The following is a 19,695-nucleotide window of genomic DNA, read 5'->3' as shown; positions in this document are numbered from 1 at the left end:
TGAGGGAGAGCCTCAGTTCACCCTTTGCTCTTGAATGTGTTGAACAGACCTTTTACTTAAAGTCTTTTTCTTCGCAGTCTGTTTTTTTGGCATGGTTGTAAACTAAACGTGCTTTTTTTCCCCCGATAGAAGTGGTTTAGTTAAATTCTGTTCTGTGTTAATTAACTCGGAGTAGGGTCAATAGTAAGGTTTGTTGTGGGTGAAGGCGGTAGTGGTCAGGTGTTTTGAACTCGCTGTTGCCACGTTCCAGGCTGAGTTGAAAATTGTCACTGTAGAGGTGAGGAACATAGTTTGTCGTCTGTATTTGCTGGACTTCTGAGAGGGCAGTGAGTTGGGAAGTGAAGTTAGTTATGACCAGTGTTCCTGTTTGTAGCAACACCTTATGCTGTGTTGCAGTTTTACTGTCAGAGCTTTCGTTGGCTGCTGAAAACCTGTGCTGCAGGCTTGAGCCATTCTAATGAAGGCATTAGAAAAGATTATTCACAATACTGAGTAAATTTGTTTTGAATTTTGATAATAATAAAATGCTTGTTTGGTTCTCACTTGGACACAGTAACATCACAGAAGCTAAATTTATCACAATGCTAATGTGCAAATGGTCAAGCTTGTGACATTGCATAGTCAATCAGTGATCAAGCCCTGAGTTTTTAGGATATAAAGTGTCAAAAAGTGATAAGAACAAGGTGTTGACACAGAGGGAACAGCTGGAATGAAACTAGGCTCTGCCTGTCTGGTCCTCTGAGGTTGCAGTTACTGCTGCCTGCTGACCTTAATTTTTGTTTACTTTTTGGAGATCCTTGTACTCTAGTTAGGAGGGATTTTATGTTCAGCTAATGATCAAGAGCCTGGTGGTTAAAGTGCCATTTAGTTTGCTGGATTATGTTGTCAAAGAAGATTTGTTTGTACCAGTAAGTAAACGTATTTACAGATCTTGGCTCTGTGATTACTTTTTTGTGGTTTTTTTATTTTAAAAAATCGAAATGCTAACTAGTGCACGATACTGGTCTAACTTTGTTTCCCACTCTTGGCTCTTATGCTGCCTTTTCGGTGGAGAACAAGAGACGATTTGAAATGGAAGTTAATTTGGGATTAAATTTTCTTAAATAATCTCAGATATTGGAGGAGAAATTTAAATTGCTGCTTTTGCTGGCAGTACTGTTTAAACTGCAATGTTAATTTCTCTGTCTGTAAACTGCAAAGTTCCCCTCGTTATCCATCAATTTTGTCTTTTTAGCACTTGTGCTTTCGGATTGCAGCACAGTCTTACCAAAACAGCTTTTCTCTCTGGGATTTTCTTCTGTCTTTCCTAGATTGATGGAGTTTGCCAATTTATCTTGGCTGGACTTTGGGAGAAAGCATGCAAGGCTTCACTTTTGTGTAACATGGAATTTTTAGTTGGAGGGATAATGTGTTTTGCTGTTTATTTTTTTTAATAGGTATATAAATTTCTCTACCTACTGTATTCTTTCTTTTATTCACCAGAAGTTTTGGGATGTACGTGGAGAGAGGAAACAACTTACGTTAAATCATCATCTCAATAACAAGGATATATCAGTTCCTAATAGTATTTGGACTGTACTGAGGAAAGAAATATCTGTGGGTTTTTTTGTTTTGTTTTGGTTTGGTGTTTTTTTTTTTTTAAACTGTAAAACTTTCAGGACTCCTGCATCTGTACATCTGTGCTTAACGCATTGGCACGGTTAGGTCTTTGAGCTGAGGTCGTGCGGGATGAGAGTGATGATTGTGTTTTACTGTGAGTCCAGAGGCATTGAAGTTCTAGCCTGGAATTGACTGAAATGTCACACCAGGTTGAACAGACCGAGTGCAGCCACCCGTGTTAGCCATGTTCTGCTCTTGTGCTGCTGGCTATAGAGGATAGTGCATCTCAATCATGTCGATACACTGGACTTCCAGGCTTGAATGGACCATCTGTTTCTTAGCATATAAATAGTGATGTTTTGAAGGGAATGTATTGCCTTAATTTTCAACTTAGTTGTGTGAGGTTTGATATTCTAGTATTTTGCTCCTTAAGTAGGAAGTGCTCCATTTCTCTGATAGCATTTATAAAGAACCTCGTCAGCTGTGTCCTGCAAACATTTTCTGTCAACAGCTTTTCCTTTGTCTTGATGTATTCAAGGAGTGGATTAGTGACAAATTACTTAGCTTTGTCAAAACTTGTTGGATCTTATATATATGATGATTGTTTATTTCAAGATAGATTTAAATTAAAACTGTAGTTGAAGATATTAGTAGATTTAAATGATATTTTCTTTGCTTTTGAATGAAATACTTAAGTTTAGACTTAATGAAAGCATTATTCTGCTTCTCTCTATTTAACTGCTAGGGAAGAAATAATTCATGCACATGAATTTCACTCCTACAGTTACTAGTTGTAGGTTTCATTTGTTTTCTGTTTGTTCTGAGTAAGTACTGAAATCCTGCTGATATTAGCGAGGGCTCAGCACTTAACAAAGATCTTAAAGCTCATATAAGAAGTCTGAAGCCATTCATAGCTACATTGCAGCCAGTTTTTGTTAAAACTTTGTTAATTCTTTTGATTAAAAGAAATTCTCTTCTGTCTTAAAATGTAGTCTGAATCTATGACGGTCTGTCATCATTGTTCTGAAAAAGAAATTGGCGTTTGCTTTAATGTAACTTTTTTTTTTTTTGCTGGTTGGCTGAAGTAAATTATCCAAAAACTACTTCAGGGCAAGTGTGTAGAAACTTTAAACTATTTTCTTTTCCCTGAAGGATCATCTGGTTGCATGTGATTATTTGGCTGAAACTTCCTGGACCTGATCTTTGCCAGTTGAAGCTTTCACTGTTTTTAATCGTTTAATCAAACACAGATCATGCATTTTTAAAAATGAGTTAGGAATATTTTTACTTTGTATAAAATAGCCTTTTATGGTTAGTTTTAGGAGGGTGCCAGTGTTCCAGATATTTGTCTGACACAATTCCAAATTTGGACACCTGAGTTGTTGTGTTTTGGAAAAATGCCCCTTTGCTTTAAGGAGAGATCGTGAATAAGTACCCCTTAATGTAAGGCTCGCTTGTAGATCAGATAGATAGCAGTGGCGTATCAGCCAAGCGTGTGAGGGTAGCCTATTCACTATCTACTTCCTCTTCCAGTTTTTGTTAGTGAGTTTACATTTCTTTCACAGATGAAGATTTTTTATTTCTTCTGTTTCCATTTTTGGTGGGTTAATTGTTTTTTAATGGTTTCTTACTTGTTGCCCTCTACAGGCTTTCCATGTGCCGGGCAGTAATACAGACAAGAAAGTCCTGTAGTTCTTGCCACAGTTGCGTCTTCCTCCCTTTGGGGAGGAGAGGAATAGATAGGGTTCTTTGTAACTTCTTGCCTTGAGGGATGAGGGAGCCTTGTACAGGTGGCTCTTTTTTGGTTGTGGTGGGTTTTTGTTGTTGTCTTTTTTTTTAAAATAGAACTTGAAATGCAAGGTAAAACAGTCAGCCTAGCTACCTTTTCCCCTGTATGAACTGCATCCTCTCATATTATAATCACTGTATTCAAATCCACTCTGTTTTCTAACAGAAACAGGATGTGTGGTGTAAACATGAGATTAAACTAAGCTTTTTGGAATGTTCATTTTATTAGATTAATCTCATGGGGATGCTGTGGTAGTATTAATGTAATGAGTATAAACATTGCTATTTAAGTACATTTTATTAACTTTAATTATATGGTAAATTTACATTTTTCCATGAAACAATAAATTTCAGGAACCTGTGAAGTTAAACTGTGACAGCTTTTCTGAGCTTAGGTAAGTAGAAGTTAAAAGTACTTTTACCTCTAAAAAGTGTGTGTTAAACTCTAAAAAGTTTTTAATACACCTTATTCTGTACCACACTGTGCATATATCATTGGGAAGAAAAATTTAATGTTGATGCATTGTTTAAACTTATTTGATTAATTAATCATGAACTTTATACAGGTTTTCTTGCTCTGTATTACTGCACTCATCAGAATTAAAGTAACTTTCTTTTGGTTCCTTAGCATTCTTAAACTTCCTCTTACAAAGATTTTCTGGTATACGGTGTGGGTGTTTTTATGTTAGGACTTGTACAGTGCTAGCACAACGGACCTTTGCTAGTACAGCCAAGAGACTGCTCATGGTCTCAGCTTGGTTACCTATGGCACATCCCAGATATTGTTGCTAGAACTGACAAAGAGCTCTTCATTTTATTTGGGATTCGGCCAAGGTTTTGGGACTCGTATAGCTTCCTGTGTTGCTGAGTTGTACTAGCTAAAATGCATTTGATTGTTGCCTGAGTGGTGTTCCGCTCTGAAGAGTTGTGGTGTGAGATTTGTCTTTTTTTGGTTAGGGCGTAGGATGACACCAGAAGGCAGTTTCTATAACCAGTATCTGTGTGTTAAAGGCAGTGACCTCTTCAAGCCAGTGAGAATTCCTTGAGCCACTGGTACAAATATGTCGTGGAAGCCTTGGCTAATAGTGCTTTATGATTGATCTTTATTTAGCCTTCTTTTAGATGGGTAACTTGGAGAGATATAGGCAAGTAATTACAATTCATGGATTGCATTTGAAATCTGTAGCTTGTGAGCAAATGAAGTGACTGAACTTCAGCCGAAGTTTGTTACTTTAAGACTGAAAATATTTGTATATGTCTCTGAATTTACTGTACTGTAAATAATAAAAAGCTTAGCAAAGGTGTCTTAGCTATATAAAAATCAAATGAAGAAATACTAGAAAACTTAGAAAGTGTCTGTGTGTTACTTGGTATTCTTTGTATGGGCCTAGATCCACAACAGTATTAATGCTACAGTAGTCTTGTTCATACTTTGAAGGAGTGTAAAATTTCATCAGGTCCAGCTGACATACTGCTTTCTAATAAAACTCTTGGAATGTGAAAAATCATATTTTTTTTAATCATAGGTTGCAATTCCTGAAGATCCTCAAGTGTGTGCATCATCTGTTAACATACCAGAGACATCTCTAAATTGCTCAGTTGCTGTTGAGTAGGTCAGATGCAAGGTCAAGCTGAACTGCGATTCAGAACAGGGTATTTATTCTTCCTGTGTTGCCAGCAGGATGCAATCCTTTAGATATGTTCATAGAAAGCAGGCAGGTACTAGGAATGGGATGGCTGTGCAACTTGCGCAGGATGTTGATGACTGGCTGCTCCTGTGAATTGTATGAATCAGGAATTTGGAACTCCATCTCCCCCTACCCAGGTGGCTGCACTAGTCACTAAGCTCGAGCTATTCTGGCACCTTTCAGGACTCTCCATGCTGCCCTGTTGCTTCATGGCCAGAAATAGATAACTTTTTCTGACTAGGCTGACTGCAAAGGTCGCATGCGCCTTGCTGTCTGAATTCCATCCTGACTGATTTAAGAATTTCTTGTTTGGATGCCTTCCTCCCTTCCGTATTTAGGTAGGCGTGCTGCTTTGTCATCCCTGCAAGTTGTGCATCTGAATACTTTCTTTTCTTTGTCATCTGATCTTATAAAAGTTTATAGCTCTCTACATATCTGTCTTCTGTGATTCTTCTCGTGCCTTTTATGTAGTTGAGGACTTTGCTGTAAAGAGAGTTTATGAGCCAGGTTTCAAGATAACTCTAAATTCATGCAGCTTTGGGCTGTGCTTTAAGAGGGAGGACTCAAACCTGGTCATGTACTCCTATCAGTTAGTTGTCTTGAGTCAGTATGAGCATTCAGGGCTTCTGCTCGGTAAGCCAGAACAAAGCTGACTTCTGTGATGACTGAGAAATCTATAAGCTATGGAAACTTTTGGTTCACATAAACATTTGGATGTTTGATTTCTACATGCTCCAAAGAAGGAGTTAGAGTAGCTGATGGCATCCTATAAACATAGTGCAATTATGAACGCAAGTAACTGTAGGTTTTTGCAAGCAAACACGAAGGCCATGAAACAACTTCTTTCATCTGGATTTTTTTTGCTTGTTTTTTCTTCTGAGACTTTGAAGATTTTCTGTGGTTGGAGGCGGGAAATTAGCTAATGTGGGCTGGCTTCCTTGTGGCTTTGGAAAAAAAACTCTTTGAGTGCCTAGTTAATGAGCCTTGCTTGTGTATTTGGAGACAAATTGTTTGCAGATTTGGGGTTGGAAGAAGATTTTTGTCATGTCATTTTGATTAGGACAGTTGAGTATTTTTTCTTTTCATTTTGCAGGAAGGTGTATGGTTTGCTTCTTTGAAACATCTCGGTTTTTTTACCATGCAGATTCCTACTAGCCTTAAAACTACTGATTTTATTTTTTTAATCAGCCATTCTTTGTTTTGTTATAAGTTGATGGTGGTTGTTTTCTTGAGTGATTATTTTAAATATTTTTTTTTTCCTGGAAAGATTTGAGACAGAGCTCTTTTCTAGTTTGCGAGTGTTGGGTTGGGTTTTTTTGGTGGGTCTTTTTTGTTTGTTTCTAGTGTTTTTTTTGTTTTTGTGTTGGGTTGGTTTTTTTTTTGTCTTACTGGATGTTGAGCAAAAATCCAAGTATTTTTCAGGGGCTAAATGTTAGCTGAGACTGTTTCATGTTTTTGCATGTTTTGCTTAAGCTGGACCAAAAAAAAGGCTGCAGATGAATTTTCTTCATGTAAATATTGCTAAAACCTCTTTACACACAAGAAAAAAGTTCCTGTGATACCTAAAATTGTAGCAGTGCAGTTTATGCTTTATGGTAACTAGCAGATACAGATAACCATTAATCGGAGATGAACTGTTACTGTCACCTGAATGTTAGATTAAGAGAGGGAGAATATAAACAGTTTGTTTTGTTTAGAGAGCTGCTGGCTTGTCTTAATTCCAGACTTTATATTAGTGGTAAGTAAAAACTGAACAATAACACACTCACAAAAGATAGACTGTGCAAGCCCCAGATATTTCTTTGAAACAAATAATTCCAGTGTTCTTGGAGGAGTTGCTTTTTTAGGGTCAGAGTAATCTGTTAATAGTTGGTCATGTTGCCTCAGCACTCATTTTTGGTCCCAACTTCAGGCTTCTTAGGATATATTGGTGTATGTATTGAGTCTGAACTTACAACACTGCAGCACTGTTTTTAAATAAACAGCTAAATTGTTCAAAGAAATATATGTTGAAATCAATATGACTACCAGTGTGCACAAAGTTCTCTAGGAAAAGATGTGATTTATTTTTTACATCTAAGTTGCTTTTCCTACGTGCTTACTCTAGCTAGAAGCTTGAGTTTTGAATTTTCCCTTTAAGATACCTGCCTAAATGGAGAGGAGTGCTAATGCAAGTCTTGTATTTCAGAAAAAAAGGAGAATATGGGAAAAACTTACCAGTATGGTATATGCTCTTATGTGTTGTGGCTTCCTGCTGTTAGCTCACTGGTTTTAGGCTAGTATCTCTTGTTAGGAGGGGCTCTGACCTCTAGCTTTAAGCTGGGCTCATACTAGATTCTGCCGCCGCGCCCCTCCCCCCCCCCTCCCCCCCCCCCCCGATTTCTTTCTGTAAACTCTATGTTCCATATATCCTATTACTCATAAGGGTTGGCTACAGGATTTGATAACGTACTTAACCCATGCTAACCTTGCTCCTCACCTGTGTATTCATAGAGCTGCTGTTCTCACTGTTGCTTGGGAAACACCAAAGCTAGCGAGGCTAGTTGATAGCAAATATTGTGGGATATTTTTGGTAGTCTCTATGTTTACATATTGAACTCTGCCATTACTGTATTAGTATTGGCATTCTTAATGTTCATTTTAATGCCTGTCTCCCAACTTCCCTTGGTGTTGGTCACAATATTAACTATACCCTTACTATTTTTTTTCCAGCGTGGAGGTTTCTTCAAAGGGCAAAGTCAATTAGAGGTCTGTTTACCTGCTACACTTTAATTTTGTAAGTGTTTATGGGACTGTGTGGTTAACTAGATTGCTAAAACCACCCAAGTTTTAAAAACACATAGCTCCTCCAATACATTTGCGTGTGTAAGTAGTTTGGAGCGGGGAGGTAGCATGGCAGGGTATCTCTTAAACTGGTTTTGCCATTTAAGGAAATGTGTGTGTAACCACATCCCTAATTAAAGTTAATTAAGCTTTTTCAAGGCCAGGTTGGATGGGGCTTTGAGCAACCTGGTCTAGTGGAAGGTGTCCCTGCCCGTGGCAGGGGGGTTGGAACTAGATGATCTTTAAGGTCCTTTCCAACCCACACCATTCTATGATTCTCTGATAACCTACAACAGCAATGTATTTTGAAGATGTACCAATTTATTTTAAAAGGAAGTCTCTCTTTAATGTTTATATCCCAGGATGTTGAAAGATGCATGTAATACTAGTGCAATACATTAATTTCAGAATATTTCACCGGGCTATATCATCCTTGATTCTTTCAGCATTTATGTGAAAGAACATGAAAATGAGACTTTGCCTGGGCTGAAATAAAAAACACTGAATGACTTGAAGGGGGCGGGGGAAGTAATTGCAATGAATTTTTGTTCTTGATGCACGGGATAAGAAAACGTGACTAATACATTGCTGTATTGTTATGTTCTAAGTATGTTTGAGTGACTTTGCCTGCAATGGGTTGATAACTCATTGAAAAGGTCAGTGTTGCCTTGTTCATAAAAACTTGAAACAAACCAGCAGCAGTGGTAGGATGGAGAGGTGGTTGGAAGTTTTGCCAGAATGGAGACCTCTTACAGTGGTGGGGGGAAGAAGCCTTTGCATAAAGAGATGAAATGTTCTTGAAATTTTTGGAAAGATTCTTTAATCTTAGTGGTCATTTAGTTGAAGTAATGGTTAGTATAACTGTTCCTTGTAACTATTCTCTAATATTGACAAGAAACTGTCAGGATTCAAATTGAGTATAGTATTCTTCTAACTTGCAGGTTTCTTAGGACTCTTGTGAAAACTTTATTTTCTTATACTAAGAAACACGAGGTGCCTCTGTACTTGAGTTGGTTGGTTAACCTTGCAGTTTGAGCAATCTTGCCTGGCTATGTACTTTATGTTGGTAAACATAAAGGAAGTAAATGGAATTCCGTAGCTTTGTCAATATGTGAATTTTCTGTCGGGGTTTGAGTACAAGAAAGGCTTATTGGAAACTATAGGTGGAATTTTAGATTTCTAAGACCTGCACATACATTGCTTTTGTGACGGGAGCGTCTCAGTGGAAGTAATGTTCTGAACAGTAAATGGGAAAGATGTGGCCCTTTGTTTATGCTCATATGTGCTTAAGACATAGCATAGGTGTCAGAGATGACGTAAAGTGAACATGATACATGGTTTCTTTTGCATTCAGAGTTATTAATCTATATATCAAAATGGAGACATACTGTACATACTCTTCTTAATATACTGACTAAATCTAGCTTTTCAGTCTAATTTGTTTCAGGAACCTGCTGTTTACCTATGTTTCTGTGCACTGTTTTTCAGTGGGATTAAAGAACATAAATCAGAATCAAAGTAATTGTTTGATCTGTCAACTTAAAATAAAGTGTTCTTATTTTTGGGGGTTTGGAACATTCGAATTTCTAAAAACAAGCAGCACTCAGATCAGGTTTGGTACTGGAAGATACTAGGCTCCTACCTGACTTTTATGAAGTAGCATTACTGGACAAGCTTCATTTACAAGTTCTTGTTGTTACAGGACTTGAAAGACTTGGCTGCTGTTACAAGACAACTACTGAAACATGGTGGATTACTATGAAGTTCTGGGAGTGCAAAAGCATGCCTCGCCAGAAGATATTAAAAAAGCGTAAGTATCACTGGCATATATATGTTATGTGTTCTAAGGAACAAACATAATCAGATGGTTTCTGGATTCTCACTTTGTTGTCAATACTAGGATGAGTAGTAGTCATCTGAGGTGATACCTTTGCTAACAGGGAAATATTCAGTGTTCTGAAGAAAAAGCATTTGCTCAGTTTTACGAAATTGGGAAAAGAATCCTGAGTACCACTAAAGTGAAAATGCTGTCAGTCACTGGTTTTTGGTCACTGTTAAGTATGTTTCTGTACAAGTGTGCCTCCAAACTTGATATGGTACAGGCAGTGACAGCCCCTTCTTCTGTGGCTGAATTGCAGTAACTAGTCTTCCCCTCCATTTGCAGAGGTGCTTTTTCAAAGTTACTAACAAATATTTGGCACGCTGCTTTTTTGCATAGTAACTCTTTCTTAACATGAGGTCTGGTTTCTGTGCTTAGATTTTGATGGACTGAACATCTGTTACTATTAAAAAAACCCCCACTGTTTAAATTAGGAGTGTTCAAAGGAATTAAATACAGTTCTTTGTTTAGATTTACTGTTTTAAGATGGGTGTTTGTAACATTTTCAAAAGATACCATTTACTTTTCAACAAACAATGGGGAGGAAACATTTCTGTAGTACACATTTCTAGTATGCCAAAACTTTTTGACAATAAATTGTGGTTTCAAGTGACCTGGAAATACTGTGTTTCTCTGTTGCCTTCTCCTAGGCGCCTGAGCTTAATTAATCAAATGGCACTAGTGCATGGAAGTTTGATTTATGTTTTTTTCCTCCCTTGTTCTTTTGCAAATTCCTTCATATACTACTTTGTCAGCTCAAATGTTTGAACTGTGTTCTTGTATGACTCTCTGTAAAACACTCCAACCTAAGTGCAAGCTTAGCTTTGCCCCTCTAAGTAATTATGAACACTTTGCCTAAAATGAAATTTCATTTGAGGATAGGAATTGTGTAGCAGTCAAAGAAGCCACTGATGTTAGGATGCTGCCACAGTTTGGTATTAGGGTACTCCTGGAGCTTTATCGTCTTTGTCTGTACCAGAAGAATACTCTTGATGCTTCCCATGGTTGGTTGTAGTCTTGAATAATTATGGAGCTCTAAGGAGAAGCCCATAGCAGAAATGCTGTGGAATGTTTTGCTTAGACCTGCCAGATGTTGGTCATCAGAAATGCACAGGAATACTCTCAAAATAACTAAAGAACCCCAAACCCACTTTTTTCTTTTTTTTTTTTTTTTTTAAAGCAAATCTGAGTAGATGGTTCTTTGTGTACCTGCAGAATCTGTTGGTACTGGTCTAGACACAAGATACAAAGCACTGGGGAATTTCTAAATACTTTAATCCCTAATAACTTGTTTGAAATTTTTTGTGTTTATCTGTGTAGCATATTCCGTCATTTCAGAGTAAAATGTCCTTTGTTTTCCTTCCATTTAGGTACCGTAAATTAGCATTAAAATGGCACCCTGATAAAAATCCAGACAATAAAGAAGAGGCAGAACGGCAATTTAAACAAGTAGCTGAGGCCTATGAAGTTTTGTCAGATGGTAGGTATTTTAAAAGGGCTCTTGAACTGCAGGTCTCTAGTCTGGGTATCAGACTGAAAATGCTGATGTATGATGCTTTAAAGGGATATTGTAACTTTGGTTTACCGTCCAACTCAACTACTTCCTTTTCAAAAGAAAGGAGAGAAAAAGAAGCTTGCAGATAAGACAGAATAAGCAGAAATTTTGAAACAAAATTCAGGATCTCACTAGAAGAGTAACCAAACCAGTTCCCTTCTAGAAGTTGAAATCCTATGTTTGCCAGGCCCTCTTCAGAAATTTCTGAAGAGATATCTGTGAATACCAAGATCCATTTTATCTTAGGAGGTAAAGCCAATGTTACCATCAGTATAGGGGAATTACTGTGTTTATCCAATAAAAGTCAGGCTAGACAGACTCTGAAGTATCTACTGCTGGGCCTACTGCTTCTGGTTCTTGTAACAGTAAACTAGTCTTGACAAAGCTCAAGCATACTGTAAACCTTGCTGAAAATTTCGATTGCGTTTGTGTGAATTCCGTAAATTCAGTCAACTGTGATACTGAGAAGAGAGTTTATTTTGAATTGTTCTGAAACAGTTGCTTAGCCTGACCCATGTGGTGCAGGAGTTCAGCTTATAGTTCACCGGTATCTTTTTGCTTGAAAAGTATCATTAACTTTTGCTAGTATTCTGGCAAAAGCAGTCTGAATCATAACAAAGTGATTTAAGCTGCTTTGATTATTTTTTTCCCTGTAACTGACTGCAGCTGTCTATATGCTATTTCTGAAGTGTCCTTGATTTCACCTGAGACCAGTGAGCATGGGAAAGCTATATTTAAAGCACAAGCAGCATCTAGATTACCTTTCAGAATATGGCCTGGTTTATCAAGCTGCAGTCTTGTACACCCTGTTTCTTTGGTTGATTTTGAATCTTAATTGACATGGGAGAAACAGAACTTAATATACGGGCCGTTCGTTGTATACTTGTCTTCTAGAGTAATTTAACCTTCTTAAGCAAATTTTTTGAGCAAGATAAAAATAGGATACTGATCTGGTTGCTACACAGATCTTTAAGTTCTTCAGAAACAGTACACTACTAGAATTTTGGAACATCTTCTAAAAATGCTGCCTGTTTTTGGATCTAGACCAAATCGTAAGTTACTGGTGTCTTACCCCTGCTGCACAAATGATTGTTATCTGAATCCTGAGCCCCGTGGTTGAGAGGCAGTCAACTGTTCTGCAGACTTAATGAAATTTTCTGACACAGTTACAGGCTTAAATGAAGACAGATTTTTGGCAGGAGAATAGTTTTGTAAGGGGTTACATAAGCAAAGAATACTGAAATTGGGTGATCATAGAACACACTTCCCTTGTGGTTTCAAGAACATTATTTTTCAAGATGAACTTCAGGCTTTGTGAGTCCTCAGGTCTTCCTTGCTGTTTCCTGCTCCTTCTGACTGTCTGCCTTACTGCTTTGGTCTTTTTACATTGGTGGTAGGTTAACCTCCTTTCTTTAAGAATTGCTTTCTAGAAAGGCAATATGGGTAATGTACCAAGCTTTGCTGGGGGTGGGGGGGCTGTGTGTGTGTGTGGGAATCTATTGCAAGTTTCTGTTATTTGGAGATGATGACCAGTAGGTAAAATTTTAATTCCTGTTAATCAGAAGTATTTTACTTTTCAGCAGCTGTTTGAGGTAACTGCATGTTCTTTCAGTGATGCTATTTAAATTTCAAAAACATCTTTCACTGAAGAGATTCCAGTGGGAATAGCATGTTAATATTAAGAGTCTAAAATCAGATGCCCTGACTGGTTTTTGGCTGATGCTCCCACACCAGTGCAAGCAAAATAAGCTGACTATCTGCCTCTCCAAGCTCTTCAGTTCCCTTCCAGTACCAACAGTGCAGTCTGATCTTATGTAGTAATGTAGAGATAAAAATTTTTTAGTACCTGTTCTTTCTGAACCTAAATTGCTTTGGCAATCCAGAACTTTCTTAAATAAACTAGCTTTGAGAAGATGTTTAGCTGAGAATACCAGTTAAGTTTTTTTTGGTTTCTTCCAAATTCAATGTGACTATTTACTGACATGATGTACAACTTCTCCTTGTAGCTAAAAAACGTGACATCTATGACAGATACGGAAAAGAAGGCTTAATAAATGGAGGCGGAGGTATGTTGAAAACTAGCAGTTCTTTGCTTTCTCTATTCTGGTGCAAAGCCATTTTCTGCAGCTTTCTTTTTAAGACAGGAATCTGGAAATGCCTATACTAAGGCCTAAAATGTAATCTTCCGAAAATTGGAATTACGATTGTTTTTACAATTTTTCTAGTTGTTGTAAAAGGTATTACTGATATCTGGAAACAGAGAAAAGAGAATTAATTATAAAAAGTATTGTGTCTACTTAACTTCAGTGATACCTGAAAGGGAAAGAGAAATTTTAAAATGTGTTTATATCTTTAAATGATTCAAATACTGTATAGGCCTGAACTTTCTTGTTAGTAAGAATGTGTGAGGGTGATTGAAATTTAACTTCTTTTTGCAGGTGGAAATCATCACGATAATCCATTTGAATTTGGATTTACATTCCGTAACCCAGAAGATGTTTTTAGGGAGTTTTTTGGTGGAAGGGACCCCTTTTCATTTGACTTCTTTGGTAAGTAATCCGCTGGTTTTAGTTATGTGTATCTAAAGTGCCTAAAACTTTCCTTCTAGAAAACAAACATAGCTAATGCAGCTTTATTAAAAATAGCTCTGAAAACTGGAGGTAAACAATTGGTATTTTGTATTATGTTTAAAATGTTTCTTTCCGACCTGTTTCTTCTTGGTTGATTTGATAGTACAGAAGAGATATGGCTTGCCAATTCATGTTTTGTTGGAAGGCCTGGTTTAAAAAAACATAAAATCATGGCTGCTGTGTCTCTGTAGGTTGGAAGGAACTAACATTCAACAGAAAAAGTATACACTGGAATTCCCTCTCGAGAATTTGACAGGGCGAACTTAAGTCTGTTGAATTTGATCTCTCTCGATCTGTAAATATTTAATGTAGCTTTGAGAGCTTCTGAACTGGACAGGTTAACTGTAACTGTTACAACATAGCTCTCAGTGTGAACTTGTATCATAGCAGGAATGATTTTCTTGTATCAAAATAAGAACAGCTGCATACGTGATCTAGACACTCTCCCAAATTCATGTCACGTGTCTGCTTGGGGGATAGAGCCTCTAAAGGCTCAGATAACTTAAATAGTTCTTGAAGCTTGGATGCTTCATTTAGTTAAAGGAAGCAATACGTGATAAAGTTGTCAAAGTAATCTTTTTACCGTAGTGCTGGTGGTCTTTTGGCTTGTGGTGTTGCTTGCTCTAGTGTACTGAAGGTCTTTTCAGAGGTGCTGGAGTTCTTACTCAGTCTCTCTGTGTGGGTTCTACTTCATAAAATACTGACCTGTAAAGTGGAACAGATCCTGTGTTCAGTATTTACTTAGAGAAAGTAAAAAGTCCCATATTGAAAACTGCAAGAAGTGTACTTGAAAAACAAAGCTCTTTTCCTATTCAGTGCCTTGATATTGATTAATCTCTATAATAATATATGTACATGTTTTAATATTTTTAAAGGTAATTTTTTATCTTTGCTGGCAGCATTAAGGGGCTAATTCAGCTCAGATTTTCATTATACCTTTCTATAGTTTGCTGTTCAGGGATCGTCAGTTGTTGGATGACTCTGATGAAGGATTAGAAAAGGAGGTGAAGGGCTAGAGTTTGAATTCGGTAGAATGTTAGTTGATGAATTAGATGAGCAGCTAGAGGAAGAATCTCGTAGAGGATAAGCAGCAGAACTTGAGCAATTAGATCCAGTGGGAAATCAGCAGAAGTAGAAAAGGGCAGATTGGAGGAAGCATCTAGCAAAATACTGATGAGTGAAACGGGGGCTGAACTGGGAAGATAAAACTTCTTCACTGCCCACAGTAAAAGAAGAATCTTAAGGAATACTAGATGAGGATTTCAGTTTAGAAGAGATGAGTGATCTCAGCACTGGTTAGGCCACATCTGGAGTACTGTGTCCAGTTCTGGGCTCCCCAGTACAAGAAACAGAGCTACCGGATGGAGTCTAGTGAAGGGCCACTAAGACAATTAAGGGACTGGAGCTTCTCTAACACGAGGAAAAGGCTGAGAGAATTGCTGGAATTGCTCAGTATAGAGAAAGCTCAGGGTGAGGGTCTCGTCAATGTATATGTGAAGGGAGGGTGTAAAGAAGGTGGAGCTAGGCTGTTGTCAGTGGCGCCCAGTGGCAGGACAAGAGGCAATGGGCACAAATGGAAGCACAGGAGGTTCTGTCTGAACTTAAGGTAACACTTTTCTATTGTGAGGGTGACTGAGCGTTGGAGCAGGTTGCCCAGAGAGGCTGTAGAATCTCCATTTTTGGAGATACTCAGAAGCCATCTGGAGGTGGTCCTGGGCAACCCACTCTAGGTGGCCCTGCTTGAGCAAGGGATGGGACCAGATGACCTCCAGAGGTCCCTGCCAACCTCAACCATTTTGTGATTGACTGATAGAAAACCTAGAAAAATCTGAGCAAGATGTTGAGTAGGAAGCTAGTGAGGAGGAGCTGGGGGAGAGTGTTTAGCCCTTTTGTTTGTCTTTTAGTCTAAGATACTTCAAATAAAATAGTTGGTTCTCATTCAAATATCTTTATAGTAAATTATATAGGTAAGGCATGTTCTAGCTATTGAGAGACTGACATAGGCTCTGTTTGATTTTGATTGTATTTACTTCATCAGCACTAGCAAAAGATTTAACTTGCTGTCTCTAAAAATGTCAGTGTTCATGACTAACCTTAAAGCCGTGAAGTTAAGTTCTGCATGTTAAATAGTCATGGGCTTAAAAAGAACCTGAGGAGTTACCTTTTGGATTCCTTAGGAGGAAGGCTGTACCAACATAGTGCCTAAGGCTATCTAGCTTATCAAATGGAGGTACCACTACTGCCAAAGTTTTCCTGGGATATTGCAGCTACTTGAGCCTCTCCTGTAGAGGCATAGTGATACATCTTACACTGTGGAAACAGTGGACTTGTCACCAGTGCAGAGATACGTTGTTATCAAGGCATGCTTCCAAAAACATTCTCCCCCTACTTAACACCTGAATTTATCTATTCAAAAGCAGGTTATCTATGTCATGTATTGATCACTGTTATTGTCAGTGTTAAGATATGAGTAATGTGGCACAGGCTCCACTTCTTGCAGAGTAAGGTTCTGGCACTGTCAGCAGTGTTATGTATATTCCAGTTGATGAAAACTAGTAATTTCAAAGCTGCCTCCACTTTATATGGATAGTTGCAGTGTCACTGACCAGAGTCCTAAAACCTGTGTTGAGCTTTGGATTCTGAGTAAAAACTCTTGTAATTTTTCTTGTCAGAAGTCTTCAAAGTGTGCACCTCTTACTTTTCTGAAATTTTTTTGGCTTTAAGATGCTTAAGACATTCTCCAATATGGAAAGTGTAACTCAAAAACGTTTTTCCACAGCTTTCTATAAAAGTGTTTGCAACAATCTCTGCATTTACCTGAATGTTTAAGGTAGTACAACATGAAAATACGGGTGCTTTCAGCTGAAAGTAGTGCATTTAATAATACCAAAAGCAAGCAGTAGAATTGTGTGTATAACATGAATATTTGTGTTGGTGAACTAGAGCCCTTGTGGATTCTGCTGTGTTGAAACACTGGTGGGACAGCTTCTGTCCTGAAGAATAAGGGAATTTATCTTCTAAAAATGAGGAGTTTTCAACTTGTTGATGAATTTTCTGTGGAACTAGTGACTTTTTAAGGAGCTACTCAGGTTATAATTGGTTTTATGAGCAACTGAATAAGGACTGAGGTCGTGCTTTCTAAAAATGTACACTGGTGGAATCAAAGATGAAATTGAATAAATACTTTGAAAGTTTGCACCTTTTTTGCAGTTTGAAGTGGCATGTAGTGAAGCCCACAGAATGCAGGTGGGACTCTCTGTATCCTGATTGCCATTGAATATGTAAAGAGCAGCGTTCAGATGCATAATCCCTGTAAATTTATGGATGTGAAGAATTTCTAAAATTGTGCTATGAATTGAGTCTGTTAAACTCCACTGAGCTATGTTGCACTGCTATTGCAGTTACAGAAAGTTTTCTTTATAAACAGAGGCATCTTTATTCATCTGTAGAAAAGAGGAGAATGTGTGAAGGCTTCTGTGGTGATTTTTAACTGATAAGTCCCTTCAGGCTTTTCAATGAAAATTTATAATACTGTTGAAGACAGCTCTGAACACTTCCAACTGGAGCAAAGTTAATGTTATGTGCTGTGTGTTGCACTGGAATTAGCCAGCCACAATTTCTCTTCACTGATTTTCAGGCAAATTCTTTGTAAAAATAAGGGTGCACGAAGGCTAGTACTTTTTAAAACTTGATCTGATAATATGACAGACAGTTAACTCTCTTAACTTACGAGACATGTGGGCTCGCTTTTTCTGACACCTGGTTACAGCAGAATCTGCTTTTTCCTAGTGAACTCTTCCAGTGATAGTTTTCAGTCTCTTTAACATATAGATGGATGGTAATCCTTACAACAGAAAGAAAAGGTGATGCAATACAGAGAGTAGTACTGCATAGGAAGCAAAGTGCGGAGTATTGCCTTGGAGTACCAGCGTCTGGTTAACTGGTATTCAGCACTCTACCATATATATACTTCTTCTATTCTTTGATTGTCCTTTGACATTAGAACTGACTGTTTCCTTTTAATATAGGGATTGATTTCTCATTTCAGTAACTTTGTTTTGTACTTAAACTATATCCTACTCAATTTATATATAGTGCTTTCCTTGATTTGGTTTATTTGTTTTCCATGTAGTGTTTTGTTCGTATTTTACTTGTAAACTTTTCAAGTACATTCTTCTGCTGTATTTTAACGGTTCATAGTGAGGGAAGGATCCCAGTGTTACCACTGGAAATGGGGGTGTATTGATTAACTTAGACTGCTTCAAGCATTGTGAGGAACAGAAACTGATGTGTTTTGGTGTAGGCAAAAATGCTTGACTGTGATTCTGGGCTGTTAAAGAATTGACTTAGTTTTGGTTTAGAGGCTTTTCAGATTCTCACTTCAAGAACCGGGTTATATGTTGGAAGGGATTATCGGTGAGGAGTTATATTGAAAGATGGAGTGGATATCACAAGAGCATAACATTACCCAACAGGCAATTTAGTAGTTCAAACAGCTCCTTAAGTAGTTAAGTCATCTTTTATATACATTGAGCTTCACATACACGTCTGGTAACATTTGAGATGGTGTAGGCTGTCTGAGATGCCCAAGTAATTTCTGTATGGACTAGAAAATACAACTCGGGACCTACAGCAGACCGGTATCCTCCAGCAGCAGTATCTAGAAGCTCGACAGGATGTTTCAGGGTATTTCAAACTGCTTTAGATGCCTGTATGTCTAGTTAAATGAATCCCACAAGGAACCATGCTTTTCTCTGTGGTAGAATGTGTTAATAATGTGATGCAATAGCTCCAGATGGATGCCCTCTAGACTTTCATGTCTGAGAGAAGTCTGTTTGTGGAGTCTCTTTCAACATAGATGACAATCTTAACAGTTTTGCTATAGTTCCTAAACGCTTTAGTATTCTCAATGTACCTTCTGAGATGGTATTTTATAAATGTCTTAAATGTTTTTCTTAGTTTGTGAAGTAGAATTCGCTATGTATTTTAGTCTAAATTTAATACCAGATGATGCATGTAAACCCATATACATTCTGTGAAGTTTTCTCTTGAGAATTCTGGTTACCTGGTTTATGTGGTATTTAAAAATCTATACTCTTGGAAACCAAAGGTAAAATTAAACTTAACACCTTTATATGGCTAGCTAGATATGAGTCTTTGTCACAGAGAATGTCAACTAGCTAGTTATATGGTATGTAGTTTGGTTCCATCAAACAACAGAATTACTGCAGATTGACTACTGTAGTATCGCTTACATAAAATGAAGCATGAGTGTTCTGGAAAAGTATAGTGAGTTACTTTAAGCATCCAGGCTAAAGAGTCTTCACCTGACAAGAAAGAGGAAAATCTATGTGCAGTAATCATTCCAAACTATTTTACATCATCTGTGTTTTAGGATGTTGTTTAGGAATGGGATAGCTTCATCAACCTTTTTGTCTCAAGGACAGAAAGTTGTCTTGCTGGAGCAAAAGGTTTGCGTAAGAGTCAGATCGTGGTTTTAATCCACATGTAATCCCATTTCTGATAATTATGATGTTTAGGTGTTCTAATGCAAAATGTATTTGTTAGTCAAATGGGTTCTTAAAACTGAAAATGGAGGTGGCTTTCAATTAAAGCTATCTTGCACAACATTGTCTTCTTTGTAATTAATCTTTTTGTTGACATAAATTTACAGCTTTTGGAGCAATTTATGAAGTGCTCAGAGATTTGCTTGTGCATTCATTGCCTTGGTAT

The 19,695-nt window shown here is 37.6% G+C and overlaps 1 protein-coding gene across 4 annotated transcripts in view; it reads left to right on the top strand.

Annotated features, from left to right (window-relative positions):
• Window positions 1-19,695, top strand: part of DNAJB6 (DnaJ heat shock protein family (Hsp40) member B6) — a 65,664-nt gene that overhangs the window by 641 nt on the left and 45,328 nt on the right. For 3 of the 4 annotated variants that reach the window (XM_050915875.1, XM_050915874.1, XM_050915872.1), the window contains exons 2-5: window positions 9,601-9,708; window positions 11,148-11,257; window positions 13,339-13,398; window positions 13,771-13,881. In XM_050915875.1, the coding sequence (XP_050771832.1) occupies window positions 9,644-9,708; window positions 11,148-11,257; window positions 13,339-13,398; window positions 13,771-13,881 (346 nt within the window). In that variant the 5' untranslated portion in view covers window positions 9,601-9,643. Of the gene's footprint in view, window positions 1-7,798; window positions 7,852-9,600; window positions 9,709-11,147; window positions 11,258-13,338; window positions 13,399-13,770; window positions 13,882-19,695 lie in introns of those variants that run through there. The other variant, XM_050915873.1, reaches the window with a different exon arrangement.

The sequence above is a fragment of the Gymnogyps californianus genome, chromosome 2 (genome assembly GCF_018139145.2).
Source record: "Gymnogyps californianus isolate 813 chromosome 2, ASM1813914v2, whole genome shotgun sequence".
Classification (NCBI taxonomy): Eukaryota; Metazoa; Chordata; class Aves; order Accipitriformes; family Cathartidae; genus Gymnogyps; species Gymnogyps californianus.
This window is presented reverse-complemented; position numbering and strand designations above follow the sequence as displayed.